At 33.2% G+C, this 23,370-nt stretch overlaps 2 protein-coding genes across 4 annotated transcripts in view; one reads left to right on the top strand and one right to left on the bottom strand.

Moving 5' to 3' along the window:
* Positions 1-19,556, top strand: part of LOC128181219 (uncharacterized) — a 38,209-nt gene extending 18,653 nt beyond the window's left edge. Inside the window, exons 3-4 of the mRNA XM_052849531.1 lie at positions 13,365-13,495; positions 13,719-19,556. Of these exons, the coding sequence (XP_052705491.1) occupies positions 13,365-13,495; positions 13,719-13,978 (391 nt within the window). The 3' untranslated portion in view covers positions 13,979-19,556. The remainder of the gene's footprint in view (positions 1-13,364; positions 13,496-13,718) is intronic.
* On the bottom strand, positions 5,237-10,202 carry LOC128181218 (uncharacterized). Of its 3 annotated transcripts, none has more exons than XM_052849530.1 (4): positions 6,664-9,186; positions 5,646-5,748; positions 5,472-5,530; positions 5,237-5,252 (listed from the first exon to the last, which is right to left on the bottom strand). In XM_052849530.1, the coding sequence occupies exons 1-3, from the start codon at positions 8,185-8,187 to the stop codon at positions 5,493-5,495; spliced, it is 1,665 nt and encodes a 554-aa protein (XP_052705490.1). In that variant the 5' UTR covers positions 8,188-9,186; the 3' UTR covers positions 5,237-5,252; positions 5,472-5,492. The 3 variants fall into 3 exon arrangements, 2 of the variants coding, with proteins under 2 accessions (XP_052705490.1, XP_052705489.1); XR_008243295.1 differs by lacking the exons at positions 5,237-5,252; positions 6,664-9,186 and adding exons at positions 9,554-9,602; positions 10,081-10,202 and having other exon boundaries at positions 5,498-5,530; XM_052849529.1 differs by lacking the exon at positions 5,237-5,252 and having other exon boundaries at positions 5,269-5,530.
* Positions 19,557-23,370: the final 3,814 nt, after the last annotated feature.

The raw sequence follows: 23,370 nt of genomic DNA, 5'->3' as shown, positions 1-23,370 counted from the left end.
TTTTACATTTTAAACTTTTTCTCTAAAACTGCTTATCCAATTTCAACCAAATTTGGCACAAAGCATCCTTATGGTAAGGCAAATATAAATTGCAGACATGAAAGACCTATCTGTATTCAAAGCTGAGAAAACCTTGAAACTGTAGAAAAAGGGGGGGGGTTGCATTTTTAAAAATCTTCTTCTCAAGATCTACTGACTCAAAATCAACGTAGTTTAGCATAAATTATCCTTATGGGAAGGAAAATACAAATTGCAAAAATTAAGGGCTAATTCTGTTTCAAATTTGAGTAATTTACGGAAATGATAATAAGACAGAGAGAATGGGGGTCAATCATTTTAACTTCGGGTTCGGTATTCCATATCTGAAAACCCTCTTTGAAACAAAGAAGGGGCCATTTTGAACGTATAAGAAATGGGTCAATCTGACAAAGATGAATTTGGTTGTTATGGAACAGTTTGCGTGCGAAAGGAATATTTGAAACGTGCAAGATACAATAATGCCGATTTTGTGAAGTAAATTGAGATTAAATATTCCAACGCGTTGACATTTTCACCTTTGACAATGGTTTTAGTTGTTTTGATTTTCGTTTCGTTTTCATGAATTACGGTTTGTAACTTAGGGCAACTATCGCCTGTATTTTATAATTTTTACGTACTAATCAAATATAGACATCGGAAAGTAAGACAGCTGACTGTTACTTGCGGACAATTAGATACATTAACAGGTACGGTACTTTAAGAACTAAAATACAAATTCTAATGGTAATACGGTATGGTTTTTGCGTAATAGTTGATTACTCCAATGTGTTTTAGGCTAGTTGTAAGTATTTTCTCGACTATTCAGTCTTAACGGAGATTAATTTTGCTGACGGAAATAATAAGTGCGTGTACATGTAGCAGAGACATAAATAATTGTTAGCTCACCTGAGGTGAAATATACAGAGAAATATCTTTAAAAATATTCTTCTCAAAAATCAATCGGCCAAAAAAGCTGTAACTTGTGTGGATGCATCCTCAAGTAGTGTAGATTGTCAAGCTTGTCAAAACCATGATCCCCGGGGGTACGGTGGGGTCCCAATTGGGGATCAAATGTATAGAGAAAAATCCTTAAAATCTTCTTTTCAAAAACCAGTTAGCCAGAAAAGCTGTAGCTTGTGTGAAAGCATCTTCAGGTAGTGTAGATTCATAATTTTTTTTAAATCACGATCCCCGGGGGTAAGGTGGGGCCACAATGGGGGGTCGACATTTTTACATAGGAATACATAGAGAAAAATCTTCTGAACAAAAACCAGTAGGCCAGAAAAGCTGTAACTTGTTTGGAAGCATCCTCGGGTAGTGTAGATTCAAATCTGTTAAAACCATGATCCCGGGGGTAGGGTGGGGCCACGATGGGGGGTCAAATTATGGTGGTGCGTGTAATTCGGTATTATCTCTACGTAATAGTTGATTAATGCAACATGTTCTATTAAGGTGTTTAGCAATTTCAATCTAAACGGAGAGTATTCTCGCTGCTAGAAATATATAATTAAAGTATATATATGATGAAAAATAAATTGAGTTTTCTCTTTGTTTTAGTGCAGTTTTCTCTTGGTTTAATTGTTTACAAATTCCTATAATTTTACTAACCTGAGAGTCAAGCTTTGAGTTATAAGCAAGATACAGAGCTTTGCGCACAATGCTACTATATGTTTGTACACAAAGGTGAGGTCATCCTTTAGTTTGTTTATATTTTAAATGCAGTTATGCTGAATAGGAAATGCCAAGTTTAAGCTTCTTAAGTTGAATTTAATAAACTCATGTGAACAAAAACATGACTCAAACCAAGCTATGTATCTTGCTTATGATTCTACGATTGACACTGAAATTTTGGTTGATCAATAGAAATGTCTTGCTAAAAGGATGATATGCTGAAATTACTTTCTTGTGCCCCTTCTTCAACGATGAACTGCATAAAATCTACACAAATTTTTGATAGTTTTTTGAACACAAGTAAATGAAAACAATGCCTTTTAAACAGTTTCCATAGGCCGGACACATTATTATTATGAGGATAAAAGCATTATCGGTGTTCTTAAAAAATTATTGCAATGGAAAATCATCTTTGTTTGTACACATTTGTTGTTTTTAATAAAGATGAGAATAATGGATAGGCCTTGGTACAAGAGAGCGACATGCCTGCCAATACATTAATTTGAATTATAACTCTTTAAATTATGTGACAACATTTTCAGTTAAGTTTATTTTTTTCTATCAAGTAAGTAAGGATATGAAAGGTCATACGAAATGAATTCATGCCTGGTAAATGACAATCGTCTATAATGGAGAAGGCCAATTAAATAAATTGTTCAATGTTTTTAATTTCTGGAATTGAGCGCATTCATTCTGGTGCATTGAGGTACACTTATCTTCTTTCACGTATAGAATTTTTTTAAATACAATAAGTAGCAAGTAGTGGAGGGAGAAAATGTACCTTTATGCTCTCATGTATTTTAATCGTTTTATAAAGTGATGGGGGATAAAAAAAAAAAGGGAACTGGAAGTTAACCGTGAACACCAACTGAAAATTTAGTTATTTATATTGCATATGATCTTATTTAAAATGGTAAAAATGGTATTCCATGAAGGTAAATATGTCAAAGATTAAGTATATGCAAAAATAGGTGACAAATCGGATATTCATTTTTGGTTAATCTACCGAGGGGCCACATGGCACAATATCCTTTGAACGCCAATGTAAAGCCAGTGTTGCTCAGGTGAGCGATGTGGCCAATTGGGCCTCTTGTTATCTTTGTCCGTTTTCAAGTTACCATTTACAATAGAGTGTACAATTCTTCCTATAGGGTTCAATATTAGACCCCACACCCTTTTGACCCCCCCCCCCCCCCACCGAAAAGTGGTTGTCTAACCCAATATGAGAAAAATCAAATCAGGTTGCACAACTAGATATGCAGGCCTATCGTATCCCAGAGTTTTGTACAGTTCAGAGAGGGAAAGTAGAGAAAGAAAAAGAATAATAATGTACAATGTAATAAACACCGTTCAAAAACAATAAGTCTCCAAATTTCATTCGGGATACTTAATAATAAATATTAAATAGAGATAGGATCATCAAACATCAATAATTTAAAGATAATTGACAATGACCCCTTAGGGTCATGACTTACATGACATAATGATCTGATATGCAATGACCAAAGGAGGAATAATATCTTTGGATTAAGGTGGGAATCTCAATGGTTTTTGTGTTATTTGATAATTTCAGGAAGAGCACTCGGGTTCATAATCTTTATACCATCTGAAATGCCTTGCACAAAGAAACAATAATATATGTACATGATATATGATTCAATTTAAGAACCCAGATATAGATCTATCATCTATGATTTGTAATACTTCCTACGTAGATATACATGTTTGTGTTTTCTTCTATACTATTCATGTTAATGACTGTAGTGTGGCTTAGTCTTGTTTTAAAGTACATTAAAAATTGTCAAATATATGACCTGGAACTCCACCCCCAAATAAAATCAAATATAAACTGTCGCCCCCCCCCCCCCCCTTAATTGTCGAAGGATCTATTAAAATCAAAATATAATTTTGGGTCTAAAAAGTATTATAAACTGGTAAAAAATGTTTGTTTTTTTTAAATTACATTACACCTTGCATAATTGACAAATGATCTATTGAGATATGATCAGAAGTCATATTTCTACCTTGGGATCAATATAACTAATAATCATTGACACGTTAAAGTTAATAATAATAAATGATTTAAATTATAATTGTTTATACTCCACATCCATCCCCCCAATCAAACCTGGTTCTAAAGATTCATTCTTCTTTTATTCTTACATGTGTTCAGTAACAAAGGACTATGTGCGGTTTGGTCAAATATCTGCCCCCGATTTCAACCAATTTTTAAATAGTATCGTATAAAAATAAAATCTCCACAAATCATTACAGAGAGGATGCCTTTAACTTTAATCTTGATTTTAGTCATCATTGCTCATTCGCTGTTTATCTATGACGTCACCTAAATGAACTAATTCCCGCAAATTTTCAAACAAAGGAAAATATTCTCATTTTTGCTCTATATTTTGCATTCGGAAGTATAGAGCGCAGGTCTGCTCAAATGCAATTTTAACATATGTTTTTCTTCAGATAGTAATACATATTATACTAAAAAATGGTACTTGAGCAAGCCTGCGCTCGATGTTTCCCAGTCGAAAAACCATCGGAAAACACCCATATTTTGCCACAAAACATCAATTTATCAAAATAATGCAATCTTCATGACGTCATTCCTACATTATGACGTCACTGTGGAGATAACCTTTTACACCTTTATGTCCAATATGATTTTAACTATCTTTCACCTTATTTTTAAAGCTCTTTCTAAAACTTTGATTTTGGGGGCAACAAATGCATAAAACCACACATAGTCCTTTTAAATCATTTATTGATTGCTTTTCTCTCCTAATGCACATTAACATTTTGGAAATTGCTTAATTCAGTTTTTAAGATTTATAAACAAAATGTTATGTGCATTATTATTATAGGCAATTGTAAATTCTCCTAAACAAAGCAGTGACATCATTAGGCTAGGAATTACCAACATGGATCAAACACTACATATGAATAAGATAAAATACTTCATTATTTCTAGTTCTAGAATGTCAGGGTGTCTCCAAAGGGCATAACCTATATACAGTTTGATGCGCAATGGCACAAAGAGCAAGAATGAATTATATGGTTTAGGTATGAGGATCTCGGAAGTAAACCAAATATACAGTGTATCATCATTTCCTATTTCATAAAGGGGGGGGGGGTTAAAGACAACACCTTGGGGTCATGTACTTTGCACCATTTGATGCATCATAATGACATTAGAAGATCTTTTGTATTTTTCTGTTCCATGGGGTCAGAACAGTCCCATAGGGTCATGGCCTACATTGTATTTGATGCATTATCATACATTAAGAAAGAAAGACTCCTTCGAAATTGTTTATACAGGGTCAATATGGGGTCAACTCAATAGTGTAAGTCTGACAAATGAAAAAATAACTTTTGCAATTAAAATGACAGAAACTTTACAAATGCGATAGCATAGGTAACGATGATAAGCTTATTTGAATATTAAAAGATGATGATACAGTATGCTGCCAAGAGAGATCACTTATTTAGAAAGTGAAAGTAATACTTATGTACGCTGGCGTCTCATTATAGTGTGCTACTACATGTAGCTATTCCACCTAAAATTAGAAAATGAGAACTCAGATTTGAAAATAATACCAATAGGTCTTGACCTTCAAAACATGGCTATATATAAAACACATTTCATTGGTTCCTTGGTTATGAATAATTAACTTGCTATAATCACTAATAGCAGAGTAAAGACTATTGTACCAAAGGGCAATAACTCTAACTTTCTCCCAACCAAGAAAATGAATAAAATGAAAGATAACTCTTACCGTCTGTACTTATAGTCTTTTTCAAAATGTTGAATAACAGTGATCCAGGTTGGTTGTATCTGAAATAAAATAAATAAGAGATAAATAAACATATTACCTTTATATAAAAGAGAAAACAAATACTGTAAATAAATTTATGTACCAAAAAGCAGTGAATGCCAAAAAAAAATATACCTTTTATAAAAAGATTTCCTTCTTGTATGTCAATATTAATCTCTCTCTCTGTTAGTTCAAACTCATTGCCTTCCTTCTTCTCTTTATCATCCCAGTACACAACCTGAAATATGATTTATAGAATTATAATCCTGTCCTTATCAGGAAAATGTTTTATAGTTCAAGTACACAGCCTAAAATATCATTTCTTGTTCCAAAATTTTTTCTATTCTTATTACTTGCACATAATATTTGCAATTAATTAAGGCATGTGGCTAATTCGTTCATAATTACATATGTGAAGTACTGTACATTTATATCAAAATGAATTTAACTGAACATTTAGGCAATACACCTTACACCAAAAACATTAATATGAACAAATAACATTTAAAAACATGCACAATTAAGACATAAACATACAACCAATGATGATGAGTAGTGAATGCATCATGATGAAGAATAAAACGTTTACTGATGTCTTTTCAAATAGATGTATAAAATTATACATGTGTAATAATATATCAAAATATTAATTATTACAGAGAGTGGGAGGTGATTTTCTTTTGTTTTTTGCACACCACCACCCCTCTTTTTGAAAATCATGAACATTTTCCTCAAATTTGGGAGATATGATTAAAAAATAAGCTAAAAAGTTAAAAACTAAGCCTGTTAGAGTATGTAATTGTGGACAAAGTTTAAATTAAATTTTTCAGGAGAAACAGACTGAGAAGAGATTCATTACATATATGGCAAACAATTCACAATATTTGTAAAAAAAAAAATAAAAATCTTGATGCTTTCTTCTAATAGGGAATATCTGATAATTTTTAGACCCTTTACAGTGTTGTTTTATTATAAAGTTACCATTTAAAAGGCCCTTTGGGCCCCTTGTATATTTATTTAAAGGATGTTTTACAAAATTCATAATGTTATTAAGTGCCATGCATATAAGTTTAATGCATTGATTATATATGTGAAACAGTGTAAACTCCTCATTGTTAGGATGAAATACTTGACGTATCTGATATTCAATTACTTTGAAAACACCATCTTCGAATCCTCTTATCTCTCCTTCATACTCTTTATTTTCTCCATTCTCCAGTGTCCATGTATGTATGATGGCTTTGCCCACTAAATCACTTGCTTTGTATTTCGGTGTATTTCTTCTTAACATTATTAGTTTTGTAAGATTTTGTTGTAATTTGCTTATGTCATATATTTTGCCTTTTGATGAGAATTGTAAAAGTTCTTTAAAATTTTTGTCAATCTCGAACACTTTTTTGTATATGTTTATTTGTTTTTTTAGGCTTTCCATTTTCTCCTTTTTGGTTCTCAATTTTTCCACCTCCTCCTTGATCTTTTCTTCACTCTCCCACAATCCTACTGTTCTCATGTCCTCTATTGCCTTGTCTATTTGATTAACTTTTCTCTCCTTCTTTCTCTTTGCTTCATTCTCTTTTTGTTCTAAAATCTTCGTTTGTTTAATAAAAAGTTCCTCTTGTCTCTCTCTGTCCTTTTTCATAAAAACTCGATTTTGTGATCTTGCACTGTCTATAATTTCTTGCTGCTCTTTCGGATCTTTATCTTTAAGCCAATTTTCTGTTTTGTTGTTGGAATATAAAATACAGCTTTCTATGCTGTTGACAGTTGAGGTAGAAGCTGCTTTAAGTTTAAAATCCAATCGACCCATAAGTCTTTCTAAACAGATATTATTAGTTGAACATGAGTTACATTCAGGTAAATCACCTTGATGAACATTAAAATATTTCCCTCCTTTTAAAAATTCATAAAACAATTTTGAAACTTTGCTTTTTAAAACAGAACATAAACATTTTATAAAAACACAAGTAAGATCGTTGTTAAGCGAAGTTTTAAGTAAAAAATCAAAGACACCATCATAAAAACAAGGACCATAAAAAAGTGAAACTTCGTTATTCAATGCTAAAATAGGGTTTTCTACCAATAAATCTAAAACATATAAAAGTCTCTGGAATACACTGCCCATAAGTAAAATGTTTCCAACTTCTGTAGCTTTAACAAAATATGGTTCAGTAATAATTTTACAAATAATACCCAGAGCTCTCAGTAGAGTTAAAAATGTTTTGTTTTGCAAGCATAAAACAATAAAATTCTGAATAAAATTGTAAGAACTTTTCAAAGAATAAAAATACTGCAATATATGTTTATGCATAAAAAAAGTACCAGCAGCATTATAAAATAAAACATTAAAACGGTTACCTCTAATATTTACAATGGGAATATTTTCCACACCATGGTTTTTCATGTAAACCTGTAAAATATTTGGGTCACCTGTCCCATCTTTGTAAAATAATTTTGACACAGATTTTAAAAGAAACAAAATAAAAGGCTCTCTTAAAGAATGGGTATAGCCAGGAAATTTAAAACACAACTCTTGCTCAATATTAAAAATCTCTTCAATGCATACATCAGAAAACTGTAAAAGGGGGTGAACAGAACATTTAAAAGAATGTACAGCATGATCAATGTCTCTAGCTAAAATATCATTAACTTTCTGCTCAGTCGCACACCTGTCAGTCATAAAACATGAAACGTTATTTAAAATATTCTCACTCTCACCCTCTTTCTGCGATATATCACATAAAATTTCTCTCGTTACATCGACATAAGTCTCACCCTTTCAATCACACACCTCTCTCACACCTGCAGACAAAACTTTCTCACCAGTATTAAATTGAACTCCATAAAAATGTTTTCCCTTTTTTGTAGTAGCGTCTCTATGCATTGTTATGTTACAATTATTTTTCATTTCTTCATTAATTTGATTTCTGGACACAACACCCATTTCACTTGTAAAAATTGCTGCTGTACTTTTGGAGGGAAGATTTTCAACATTGATATCAAATAAATCTAAAACACATTGAATTATTGGTCCAATATGAACCAAACCTATGTTTCTGCTTCTAAAATTGTAGTATAAGTTTCTTAATTTAAAATTATATGGCTTCCCTTTCCCACTCTCCCTAAAATCAACATTTTTTTTTACATGTACAAAATCATCAACATTTTCATTTTCTTTCTGAGACAGCAAATAATCAATTTCAGTTTTTAACTGAGCAATCACATTTTTTATGCTATTACACTGTACACTTTTGTCATTTTTTTGAACATTTTCTTTTTTCTTCATTTTTTTATGACATTTTCTAATTTTTTTATTTTTTCTGTTTGTTTTTTTATTTTTCTGTTTGTATTTTTTACATTAAAAGACCTTATTCTGTCTTTGAGACCTGCATTTTCCCTCCTCAAATGAGTAATCACAATGCTCTGCTCAGATATTATCTCCTGCAGCCTTGTATTACATGTATCTTCCTTGAAATTCTCTTCTCTCTCCATGGATGAATTCGACTGTTTTTGTTCACATCCACTTCCATCACTTGAGGTTTTTTTCATATTGGGTAACTCAAATATATTGTTCACATACTTGTTCAACTTCTCTTTGTTTGTGTATTTCTTAAGTTTTTCTATTTCTTTCTGAATTCGCTTCACTTTATATAATAAACTTACTCGGTTCACCTTCGAATATTCAATTTTTAATCTCTCGCACACTTCATGATGTAGAAATTTCATGAAGTTAGCACGGTCTTTGTGCTTCAAATATATTTCACTAACATTTAAGTACGTAAGTACCATGATTATGTGCAAAGCGGTGAGTGTTATCTGAATTTTTACCATAAATGCTGTGCAAAGTGAAATACCAAACAAAAAATGAAGACAGACACACAAACATAAAGTAAACAAAATGTACAAGACAAAGAAATATACTAAAAAGAAAAAAATAAAGAAAACAAACCAAATAAAATAATATGAAAATGAAGAAAATGATGAAATGAAAATATCAGGCATAAATTGGTTATGCATATGTAATATATATATATATATGTATTTACCTTCTATGAAAAAATTCAAGCACTGTGTCACTCTTTACTCTCTGAAGTCCTAAAATGATACAAATAAATTAATAATTTTTTTTAATGAGAATATCGTTGTCAATCTGCTTTCTTAATGACATTATGTTTGAAAGAATATCTGAAGTATAAAAAGAAATGGACTATATCAAGGGCAGGTAATTAGATTGAGACCAAATTACTTTGTTGACCTATTTACTTAGTTTCAAAAAAATCGTGCAAAAACGTGCAACGTTACAGAAAAGAATTTCAATTTCAATAACAATCAATAGCATTTGAAAAATTATTTAGCATGTTTAAATGGATGCTACTTCTTATCTAAGTCAAGAAATCACAAAATATACAAATGTATTGACCTTTCCTGCGGATATACTTATATTGGTTTTATTTTATTTAAAGAAAATTAACAGGTTTTAAAGGGTTCTTGGCAAAGCACATAGTAAACCCAAACACCAACACAGCTTACACACCACTGTCATCAACATAAGAGTCCATCAAGTGAAACTTACCTCGATCTATCTATATGATCCAATCTCCGTACACTATAGCATGCAAATATGGCTACCAGGTGCCTTCCGGTTGTTACTATTTTAAGATTAAGATGGCGTTAACTGGAATAGCTACTACATGTATTATGCTCACCTATATTGGTCAACATCATAATGATAATCCAATTAAAGCACAATAATGAATTCCTTCAGCTACTAATCACAAAAGAAATGTTTAGGCATGTTAACTTATCTTTTTCTGCATATGGAAAACACATACATGTATGTATACACCACGTGAAACCCATCTAACCGAAGAGCTGGGTAAAACTAGTACCCGCAAATGAGACCTGCAGACCTGTGTTGTGTACTTAACTTCAGATCAGTTATTTGTAACATGCATGTATTTTTAAGACCTATTCTTCAAAACCCCTTGCACTATTTAATTAGGTAAATAACAGCTTTATGGTGGTGAAGGACACCTGCATATTGTGATGTATACTTTCTATTGAAATAAACAATAAAGTATAAATATAATATTTACCCCCAAAATAATGTTACCTAACATTGAAGCACAATAGGTTAGAGTGTTTACATGCCTGTTAGAGCATTGGGTCCAATATGTATTTTTGGTAATTTTACTATTGATATAAATGAATTTTTTTCAAGGGGAGGAGGGGGAGGGGGTCCTGGACCCCTCACTCCCACCCCTTCTCTAAATCTGCACACGATGATGTACATGAGGGCACACAGAAGCAAAGCCGGCAACCGCCGCGGGGAGGGGGCATAATTTAATTTTGTTTGTAATAAGTATATAGACCATTATACTCTATATGACATGAAATGTTAAGATAACTGATTAACTGAAAATTCACTGCAAACAGTTCAACCCCAAATTGCACATAAAGTTCTGCTCATGTGTATTATCATATCATCCTTCAGTTACGAAAATTATAATTTTTAAATGTATTACCGGAACTTGCATGTGGCCTTCACTTTTAATTAAACTAATACAAACCAGTGTTATTTAGGGACAAAAACTTTGTGCGGGTATTATTGTCTAATGACAGCATCTAGTTTTCTCTGCGTTATTTTATTTAAAAAAGTGTCAAACATTAAGTATGCAAATTTCCTCGTTTGAACTTCACCTTTGATCTTTATGTCATTTTGACCGGTTAAGGTCAACTTTTCAATCTGAAGCGGTCCGATGGTCCTACGATGTAAGGTTTAAAAGCTGGACATACTCTTGACCTACTGTTCACAAGAGATGACCCTATGCATCCACTGCTAAAGTCAATCTTTGTGACTGATTAAAGCATATCAGATCACTGTTGTTAAACGCAAACTCTACACCAGCTCACCACCCAGGCCAAACAAAGCTCGGCTAGCAAGGTCATAGAAGCGGATTTCTACAGAAATATTAGCACATCAGCTAGGAGAATCGCTGTCTCCCATCACAGTAGAGTATGTTTTGGACAACATAGCACCCATTCGAACCATCAAAATCAAAGGTGATTCCCTTAAGCCGTGGTACAATGACTCCATCCATAAAGCAAGTAAACCAAGAACTCAAGCCTGGAGGTACATAGACAGATGCTTAAAGAGCAGACTCGAGCTGTAGTGCACATGATCAACTCAGCAAAGTCCCGTTACTATCAGGATAAGCTCACAACGGCAGACAGTAAAAAGACGTTTGGAGTAATATACAGTCTCATGAATTATAATGCAGGGCACCCTCTAACCATCGGGTACCAGTGATCAGACCCTTGTCGACGAATTTGTACACTTCTTCAATAACAATATGCAAAAGTTCAGACTAGGTTTGGACAAGTCAGATTTCAATGACAATACAGCGTGTCCAAACCTGGTCAAACCGGTACCTGGACTTCGTTCCTTTAGGGTTCAGACACAGGAAGAGTTGGACAAGGTCATCAAGAGCTGTGCCAGTAAGACCTGTTCACTCGTTCACAATCCTACAGCGCTCTTGAAGAACAGCTTTGTTCTCCCTATAGTGCTACTGACTATTACTGACATGGTGAATGCTTCACTTTCAACTGGGATCTCTCCAGATAGGCTAAAATATGCACTTGTTACTCCACCTTTGAAAAAGACTAAACTTGATACCAACACTTTTAGTAACTATAGACCAGTCTTAAACATCCTAGAGAGTCGAGCTACTGTATTTTGAGACTCGTTTACCTTTAACTGTAATCCGTTTTTGTAGACATATAAACATTTTTTTAGAGTACTGGTAGTAGGTAGTAAAGAATTATAGTTGGAAGAAAAATAGTGTTCACCTTACATGCTTATATAGTAAAAGAAGAACTCTGGACAACTTGGAATATCATGATCTCTGTTTTGTCCATATTCTTTAACTGATCATCTGAAACAGCTGAATATGTTAGCAAGAAGTGTATTCAATGATCCAAAATAACATAATTTTGAATAACAGTAGATCAAAGCATGAAAATTGTATACTAAAACACCAAGAATGGCTGAGTGGTTTGAAACAAAATTGAAGAAAATATCATTTCTGTTGTAGAACTTGGCCCAGTTGGTTGCATTACTCATAACCCTGGTGTAAACCCGGGATGGGAATCTTTCATTTGATGTTATTAAATGACCAGGTTTATTAAACAAAACTTTAAAATCTCAAATATTAAAGCTGCTAAATGAAAGAATTGTGGAGAGGATCCAAACAGAAGTGTAAAACAGGGTGCGATGGCAATTTGTCATAAACACTATATTTTTGTAGCTGCAAAACGAAAAACGTCAAGTAAACCATAGGACGTAATTCTGCTATTTTGATGTTTTTATTTAATTTCCTAGCTCTGCTATGTAAAGTATGCAAAGGTCACTTAACCTACATAGTGTAAAACTGTACTTCTTGTATATTCACACGATTTAGAGATAATTTGGATCACCCTGTACTTTGTAAATATGAACTTTTAATTAATGTAATAACATTAAGTTGCAGTTAAGACATTGACACTTCCTACAATGACTGCAACTAAATAGGCAGTCGGATCATACCGTATGTCTTTCAATCTTATTCTCTCTTTTACAAAAAATTAACTGCACTGTCTCTGTTTTTAAAAACCCAAAACGGTTACACTGTTTACATATTAGTAAATGATAAAAGGACAACAAATTCAATGACTTAAATAGAGAGTAAAATTTTCAGAGAATAGAATAATGATTGAAACTTCCCCTGACACTGAGCAATGTATAGACATTGGCCAAACAAAATATTTACAAAAAAATCAACTGCATTTAGTATTTCCATTACTTTGATTTATTTATAGTACCGGAGCCATTGTTGGCGGCGTAGTGGGGGCCATACTATTTTTTCTATTCGTTGGAGCGTTGACCTTTATCTGCTGGCAGAACAGTAAAAAGAAAAAGCAGATGAACGTAGACGTAGAACCAGAAATAGGTAACCCAAGGAATCGTTTTTCTAGACTATTTCCAAAACTGATCTTTTTGAGATTCAATTTCATGGTTATTCCATCAGTAAAACTAAAATGCATGTAGGATTATCACTGCATTCCATCACGCAGTTGCAATTACAATGTAATTTTTAAGTAGGTCAAAATATATTAATAATGAGTATTTCTTAGGTATTGTAAATTTGATTGAAATGACCGACTCATTTTTAGATGAGCTTGGTTACGAATTAGAGGTGATGGAAGACCTGCCTCAGTATCAGACAGAAAGGGATTTTTTTCACTCGCCGTTGTCTCCCAGCCACCTTCAGGACGACTTCCGGAATCAGGACGGGATAACCGACACAGAGATATTGTCGGACAGGTACAGGCACCCCCCTCCTCAGTATGACGAGAACATGCGCCCGATGTCTCCTCCACCCAGATACCAAGAGAGGGAAGCCAACCAGGTATCGTCTGAAGAGCGATATTAACTCAGCCAAAGGAAAAGAAAGAAAGTGGGCGCTTAAGATGTAGATTCGGCAGAAATCTGGGCGCACAAGAATAGTGAAATTTTCATCGATTAATTTTGCTCATTTTTCGAATTATAACAATTATTTGATTTCTGTTGGACGTAGAATGGGTAGTAAAATGTCTCAAATGCAAAATCATAATATTGGTCTAAATATAGCAACACGACGGAATTGACGCAAAATCCTACTTATTTACAGCTGTTTTTAAATGATTATGTTGTTTCTGGGTCTTCTCTGCACATTTGAAACGTTTAAACATGACATATTTCAACATTAAAAATATTGTTTTTACAAGTTAGATGGAAAGATGAGCCAGAAATGACTAATAATGTACTTTTTCATAATATTTTTCGGCGGATAAAAAACAAAGTCCATTGATATGACAATGTTGTTCCCAGCACTACTACATGTATATACCTCATACTCTAAAGGCTATCATGGCTCACTGGTTTCGTTCTGAATATTGAATACAACCATTTAGTGTTTTGGGTTCAAATCATGCTGGTGACTCTTTTTCAATTTAAAAAAAAAACTGTTTTGATTTTAAATGTATGTTGATATAACACTATGATGTATTATAGAATACCGGTATATTTTAATTAGTCATTCTTGATTTTTGCCGTATGAACACTATTTTCTGTTCTTATAACTAGTTTATTTGATTATATTTACATTTGCAAGTATGTTTCTTTATATGAACCTAAGAAATATATCGAAACCGTTCAAATCTGTATGAACTTTTTCATGACGTCACAAAGCTTATAGCACGTGCTTTTCGCTTAAGCTTGTCGCTTGGATTATTGTAAACATAAAATATCGGTAATTTTAACAGTTTTAAACTATTTGTCTTTTTCAAACGTAAATATAAGTAAAAAGTAATGTTAAAAAGTTCACCGGGATATGAAATTGGTTAGTACGTGATCAAATCTACTGAGAAGCCCCTCGGACTTCACATGATTTGATCACGTGACCAACAAACGTTATATCCCGGTGAACTTTTAAATTGCTGTTTATTTATTAAATGATATACAATATAACTAAATTAAAAAATAAATATGCATTAACATTTGCAGTGTAATTTTTTATCGGTTTACCCCATTGCCCTTTTCAGAAAGCTTGTGAGTTTTATTCAATAGCCAGAATAGACTTGTACTTCATTCTTAACACAGTTTGAGTATAATCAATTTTTGTTCAAACCAGTACATAGCATTTCGAGATTATACACATTTAAATTCCAATTTATTCGTATCGATGGTTCCTGAAAACTGACAATCTATAAAACTATCACAAAAAAAATTACTTACATTGGAGCTCCACCTCCGCCCCGACCGAGACTTGAACTCACGACCTCTGGAACCCTCTCTCCTAGCAGTGAGCCGCCACCCTGTTTTTTTTTTTTATCTTTTATCTATCAACTATCAGTTATCACAAGCATCACATTAAATAGCACAATCACAGTCTACGTGTCAACACTTCATAGTATTATATTTTTAAAAAATAAAAACAATTGTACACCTTCTGTTTCCTTTATCAAAGTGGATTTTTCTTCAAAAACTTTTTTAAAAACATTTTTCTGTTGTCTTGTACTTTACACATGTAATGATAGTTGTAATAAATATAATGTCTGAGTGAATATTTGCAAAACCTTTTAAATGCATTTTTTTTCAATATTTGTCTCCTTGTATAAAATAGTAAATCTACATATTGATATGAAAAAATTCACAAAAAATTTGTCATTTTTCATGACGTTAGGAAATGCCATCATCAAAATTTCATCAATATCTAATACATTGTATAGACTATTTTCACAGTCCTCCAATAGCGATTCCAAATGATTTATTATAAAATATTTCTGCACGTCTTCACATTTTACAAACATATGCAATAAATCTTCGCATTTTGTTTTACATAATGGACATTTGTTTGAATCTGTTTTACCGAACTTGAACAGTTTTTCATACGTAAAAATATCATTATGAAAAATCTTTAAATCAAGTTCTACACCATCTGGAGGTTTTCCAACTCCTCTTAATATAATCCATCCGTTATCAAGTATAGATGTATTATCTACTGCAATTTTCTTTTCCAGTATTCGTTTGATATTTGAGGTTTAAGCAGCTTTTGTATTAACATTTTGTAAAAACAAATCTTTACTGTACATAAAGAAAACACATAATTGTTATTTTCTACACATAGCGAAAAATTTGGAAGCAATGCTTCTTTCACATGAACAAAATTCTGAACAATATTATTGCACTCTTCTGGTATATCATATAATAATGTTGCATAATCATCTTAAATTTGTTTTACCTTACTTCCTGAATCATATTCATGTATCAGTTTTACTATACAAGATACAGGCAAAAATCCTGCTATTACTTCATATGAAATGTCTCTGATATGTGAAATTCATGCTTTTATAAACAAAAATACCCACAATAGTGTTTTGTTCATATTAACAATTTTAGGATTGAAAAACAAGCAGCAATTAAACACATGGTTTCTGTTTTCATTGTAATCAACATTATCCTTCACAGCATCATATGCACTAAACATTTCAACATAAACAAGAGGACCAGGGGCCACGCCGCTCACCTGAGCAACAATTGCCTTAATTCTAATCAAATTAGCATTAGAGTATCCAAATATCTTGACAACTAAGTACAGAAGATCTTGCTAAAAAAAATTGAAAATCTGCCAATTTTATCCACCTCTTTTTTTGGTTAAATAAATACCAAGCTCCTTTTGTTGCTGTACCTGTAAGAAGATTTTTTCTCTATTCCTATACACCCCCCATCCATTTCGTGGCCCCACTTTTCTCTAGGGAATCATGGTTTCATCAAACTTAAGTCTGCATAACCTGTGCTTTCACACTAATTACTGAGTTTTGGACCGAAAACTTTCCCAGAATATTTGTAAAGATTTTCTCTATACATTCCTACGTAAAAATTCAAACCGCAATCACAGTCCCACCCTACCACTAGGGACTGATTTTGAAAACTTGAATTTACACTACCCGAGGATGCCTCTACACAAGTTTAAGCATTCTGGTCAAATAGTCTTTAAAAAGAAGATTTTTAAAGATTTTCTCTATATATTCCTATGTAAAAATTCACCCCCCATTGTGGCCTCACCATACCCCTGGACTATTATTTAAACAAACTTGAATCTATACGATCTGGATATGCTTCTACTCAAATTGGGGCTTTCCTGGCCTAATGGTTTTGAGAAGAAGATTTTTAAAGATTTTCTCTATATATAAAAAATTATCCCCCATTGTAGCCCCGCCCTACCTCCAGGGACCATGATTTGAACAAACTTGAATATACATGATCTGAGGATGGTTACACCCCAATTTGAGCTTTCTTGGCCAAATAGTTTTTAAAAGAAATGTTTTTAAAGATTTTCTCTATATATTCCTGTATAAAAATTTATCCCCCATTGTGGCCCCGCCCTACCCCCAGGGACCATGATTTGAAGAAACTTGAATCTACATTATCTGAGGATGGTTACACGCCAATTTGAGCTTTCCTGGCCTAATAGTTTTCGAGAAGGAGATTTTTACAGATGTTCTCTATATATTCCTATGTAAAACTTGAACCCCCTATTGTGGCCCCATCCTACCCCCAAGGACCATGATTTGAACAAACTTGAAACTTCACTACCTGAGGATGCTTCCACTTTAATTTGAGCTTTTCTGGCCAAATAGTTTTTAAGAAGAAGATTTTTAAAGATTTTCTCTGTATACTTTTATGTAAAACTTGATCCCCCAATTGTGACCCCCCGGGTTCCATGATTTGAACAAACTTGAATCTACACTACCTGAGGATGCTCCCATTTTAATTTGAGCTTTTCTGGCCTGATAGTTTTTGAGAAGAAGATTTTTAAAGATTTTCTCTATATATTCCTATGATAAACTTGACCCCCCTCTTGTGGCCCCTCCCTACCCCTGGGGACCATGATTTGAACAAACTTGAATCTACACTACCTGAGAATGCCCCCACACAAGTTTAAGCTTTTCAGGCAGAATAATTTTTGAGAAGAAGATTTTTAAAAAATACCGACAAATTTTCAATAATTCTCAATTATCTACCCTTTAAAGAGAGCGTGGCCCTTCATTTGAACAAACTGGAACCCCCTACACCTAGTGGTGCTTTGTGCCAAATTTGGTTGAAATCTGCCCAGTGGTTTTTGAGGAGAAGATGAAAATGTGAAAAGTTTACAACAACGACGACGACAACGACAGACAACGGACAAATTGTGATCAGAAAAGCTCACTTGAGCCTTTGGCTCAGGTGAGCTAAAAAGGGAGACATTGCAAATCCTTTTTGTTCAACTGTAAAAGAAAAACGTCAACACAACCTCTCAAATCACAATTTATTTTATAAAAAATAGCTAAAAGTGTGTTTCCATACCAGTTCTTTTGTATGACACAAATACTTGGCAAAAACTAGAGTCGATACGACAGCATTTTCAAATAAATATCATCAATCTTTACACCACAATTTTTATGTTCGCCAACAGTTGTTTTATATGACACTAGATGCGCACCATAATTCCATAAAAAATTAATACATTCTTTTTTAATTGTACAATGTATCTTTACCCCAAAATGGGATAGAAATCACAGACAAGGAATACCATAATTTGGACATCAAAAATGTTTTATAACACTAGCTCTTCCATGTATTGTCAACTGTCTTTGTCTCCACAGATTAATAATTTTTTTTATATTTTGTACTTTGTTTCTCCAATTTAAATTTTCACATTCTTCTTTGTTTCTACCAAAATAAACTCCAAGGATTTTCAACATATTTGTTTCAGTGACATTAATTAATTTTCTTTCATCTTCCAATAATCTTCCTGAACGTACATGTATATTGGTAAACAGTATTGCTCAAAACCATTTCATCTATGTAGATGTATTGGAAATTCACATTATGAAACAATACAATTACAAAATTACAGCAACAAAATTTAGGAGCAACACAAACAGATACAGAGATAAGGGATAAAAGAGGATGAGAGAGAGAGATGTCTCTGTATTTGGTTGTGTTGCTCCTAAATTTTTTTTACAAACTTTTTATCATCATTAAATGTATTAATTTGTGTTTTCAGTTTGTTAATTGTTTGATGTAGTATTCAATATCATTGAATTGAATAATGTTTGCAGTGTTTGGAAATGTCAAACATCAGATTTGACCGTACCGTTCATGATTTACGATCATCAACAGGTAAACATCTTCATAATGAATGAAAAGTTTTCCCACTTATAGTATATTGTGTACATATCGTTTTGAAAATTTGCATATTATCAAACAATGTGAAACGTTTGTGAAACGTTGGGGCGAGACTAATATGCGAATCGAGTTGAATTTTTGGGTCAGAAATATTTCTTCCGAATTATTACTATTATTTATAACAGACGGCCTCTATGGGCAATGATCTGATAATTTTCATCGCCTTTTCAATTTAGAGAGAGAGAGAGAGAGAGAGAGAGAGAGAGAGAGAGAGAGAGAGAGAGAGAGAGAGAGAGAGAGAGATAGAGAGAGAGAGAGAAACGTACTTCGAAACCTATATTTTCTGTCAGTTCAACTTGAAAACAGATTTAAAAATGTCAAACAAGAAATGTCTACGGCTTAAGGCCGACAACTCTAATTCTTGCATTAGAAATGTCCGTGTCCTGTCTGTCTAATGTAAATAAAAGCTTGTACTGCATGTTTGTGTCTTATTTTCGTTTTAATCCACAACTGGGATAGCATCTGATGAACACACGGGCATTAAAACCCACAAATATTCATTTCCCGATTTTATACGAATTAAATTTGCATTTTCTTTTCTGTCTATCCTTTTTCCTCAAATTTCTCTGAAAATCTGCGTATGCATATTTACATGTATCAGCAACCTGTTCAAGATCCACGAAGGATAACTCTTCCTTCCCAGAACCCCGATTTCTTTTGAATTTAAGAGAATGCGCCTCAGTTAACCCAAAGTGACATTCCAACACCTTCAAATAGCCGCTCGGGACTATAGTTTGACCTGGCCTGTTCATTTCTTTGCTTACGCTATCCGGTTACATTGTTTACAAGCGGCACTGATTTTTATTGATAAACTGATGAAGAAATACTATCCTCTCAACCAATCGCTAGGCGCCTATCTATTCTAAATTAAGGTTTCACAACATTGGGTATCAACTTCAGATGGACGGAAGAACGCTCCATCTCTTCTTTCTATCATTTTCCAAATTGACTACACAACTCAACAAATGTTATCTTCTGTCAAGAAACAAGCGAAATAGCGTAGTGGCAACACTCTCGCCTACGCATCTAATGGTTCTCGGATCGATACCGCTTTGCGGAACCAATTTTTTTTTTTAATTTACCGATTTCCTGCAAAAGATTTGAACAAAACAAGAGGGCAAATGAATGGTGTAAATACCTTCTAATTGTTCCATAAACAATTAGTCTAATAGTTGTATCTGTTTTTATTCTTAACTTTTCTCAGCACTACTATTTCTCTCTCTCTCTCTCTTTCTCTCTCTCTCTCATATTGAAAATGCGATGAAAATAATCAGGTTGTTGCGCCTAGAATTAATAGTAATAATTCGGAAAAACAAATTCTGACCCAAAAATGCAACTTGATTCGAATTTTAGTCTCGCCCAAACGTTTCACAAACGTTTCACATTGTTTGATTATATGCAAATTTCAAAACAATATAAACACAACATGTTGACAATTATAAGTAGGAATAATTTTCAGTCCTGATGAAGATGATTACACCTTGCTGATCGTTTATCATCACCGGTACGATCAGATCTGATTGAAGGCAATACCAAACACTGCGAGTGTTCTTCAGTTCAGTGATACTGATTACTACAATACACACACCTAAAACACATTTTAATACATTTAAAATTGATAAAAATGTGTTAATTTGTACATTGTAAAAATCAAACGCAAAAATAATCAAAGGAGAATTCGATAGAGAAAAGAAAGGATGCGTACTATATTGGTAAACAGTATTGCTCAAAACCATTTCATCGATATAGATGTATTGGAAATTCACATTATGAAACAATACAATTACAAAATTACAGCAACAAAATTTAGGAGAAACACAAACAGATACAAAGATAAGGGATAAAAGAGGATGAGAGAGAGATGTCTGTATTTGGTTGTGTTGCTCCTAATTTTTCTTTTTTACAAACTTTTTATCATCTTTAAATGTATTAATTTGTGTTTTCAGTTTGTTTATTGTTTGATGTAATAATCAATATCATTGAATTGAATAATGTTTGCAGTGTTTAGTAATGCCAAACATCAGATTTGACCGTACCGTTCATGATTTACGGTCAGCAACAGGTAAACATCTTCATAATGAATGAAAAGTTTTCCCACTTATAATCGTCAACGTGTTGTGTACATATCGTTTTGAAAATTTGCATATTATCAAACAATGTGAAACGTTTGTGAAACGTTGGGGCGAGACTAATATGCGAATCGAGTTGAATTTTTGGGTCAGAAATATTTCTTCCGAATTATTACTATTATTTATAACAGACGGCCTCTATGGGCAATGATCTGATAATTTTCATCGCCTTTTCAATTTAGAGAGAAAGAGAGAGAGAGAGAGAGAGAGAGAGAGAGAGAGAGAGAGAGAAAGAGAGAGAGAGAGAGAGAAACGTACTTCGAAACCTATATTCTCTGTCAGTTCAACTTGAAAACAGATTTAAAAATGTCAAACAAGAAATGTCTACGGCTTAAGGCCGACAACTCTAATTCTTGCATTAGAAATGTCCATGTCCTGTCTGTCTAATGTAAATAAAAGCTTGTGCTGCATGTTTGTGTCTTGTTTTCGTTTTAATCCACAACTGGGATAGCATCTGATGAACACACGGGCATTAAAACCCACAAATATTCATTTCCCGATTTTATACGAATTAAATTTGCATTTTTCTTTTCTGTCTATCCTTTTTCCTCAAATTTCTCTGAAAATCTGCGTATGCATATTTACATGTATCAGCAACCTGTTCAAGATCCACGAAGGATAACTCTCCCTTCCCAGACCCCGATTTCTTTTGAATTTAGGAGAATGCGCCTCAGTTAACCCAAAGTGACATTCCAACACCTTCAAATAGCCGCTCGAGACTATAGTTTGACCTGGCCTGTTCATTTCTTTGTTTACGCTATCCGGTCACATTGTTTACAAGCGGCAATAAACTGATGAACAAATACTATCCTCTTAACCAATCGCTAGGCGCCTATCTATTCTAAATTAAGGTTTCACAACATTGGGTATCAACTTCAGATGGACGGAAGAACGCTCCATCTCTTCTTTCTATCATTTTCCAAATTGACTACACAACTCAACAGATGTTATCTTCTGTCAAGAAACGAGCGAAATAGCGTAGTGGCAACACTCTCGCCTACGCATCTAATGGTACTCGGATCGATACCGCTTTCCGGAACCAATTTTTTTTTCAATTTACCGATTTCCTGCAAAAGATTTGAACAAAACAAGAGGGCAAATGAATGGTGTAAATACCTTCTAATTGTTCCATAAACAATTAGTCTAATAGTTGCATCTGTTTTTATTCTTAACTTTTCTCAGCACTACTATTTCTCTCTCTCTCTCTTTCTCTCTCTCTCATATTGAAAATGCGATGAAAATAATCAGGTTGTTGCCTAGAATTAATAGTAATAATTCGGAAATACAAATTCTGACCCAAAAATGCAACTTGATTCGAATTTTAGTCTCGCCCAAACGTTTCACAAACGTTTCACATTGTTTGATTATATGCAAATTTCAAAACAATATAAACACAACATGTTGACAATTATAAGTAGGAATAATTTTCAGTCCTGATGAAGATGATTACACCTTGCTGATCGTTTATCATCACCGGTACGATCACATCTGATAGAAGGCAATACCAATCACTGCGAGTGTTCTTCAGTTCAGTGATACTGATTACTACAATACAGACACCTAAATCACATTTTAATACATTTAAAGATGATAAAAATGTGTTATTTTGTACTTTGTAAAAATCAAACGCAAAAATAATCAAAGGAGAATTCGATAGAGAAAAAAAAGGATGCGTACTATATTGGTAAACAATGTTGCTCAAAACCATTTCATCGATATAGATGTATTGGAAATTCACATTATGAAACAATACAATTACAAAATTACAGCAACAAAATTTAGGAGAAACACAAACAGATACAAAGATAAGGGATAAAAGAGGATGAGAGAGAGAGAGAGAGAGAGAGAGAGAGAGAGAGAGAGAGAGAGAGAGAGATGTCTCTGTATTTGGTTGTGTTGCTTCTAATTTTTTTTTTACAAACTT

The sequence above is a fragment of the Crassostrea angulata genome, chromosome 4 (genome assembly GCF_025612915.1).
Source record: "Crassostrea angulata isolate pt1a10 chromosome 4, ASM2561291v2, whole genome shotgun sequence".
Taxonomy (NCBI): domain Eukaryota; kingdom Metazoa; phylum Mollusca; class Bivalvia; order Ostreida; family Ostreidae; genus Magallana; species Magallana angulata.
The sequence above is the reverse complement of the archived record's forward strand: the minus strand, read 5'-3'. Positions and strand labels throughout refer to the sequence as shown.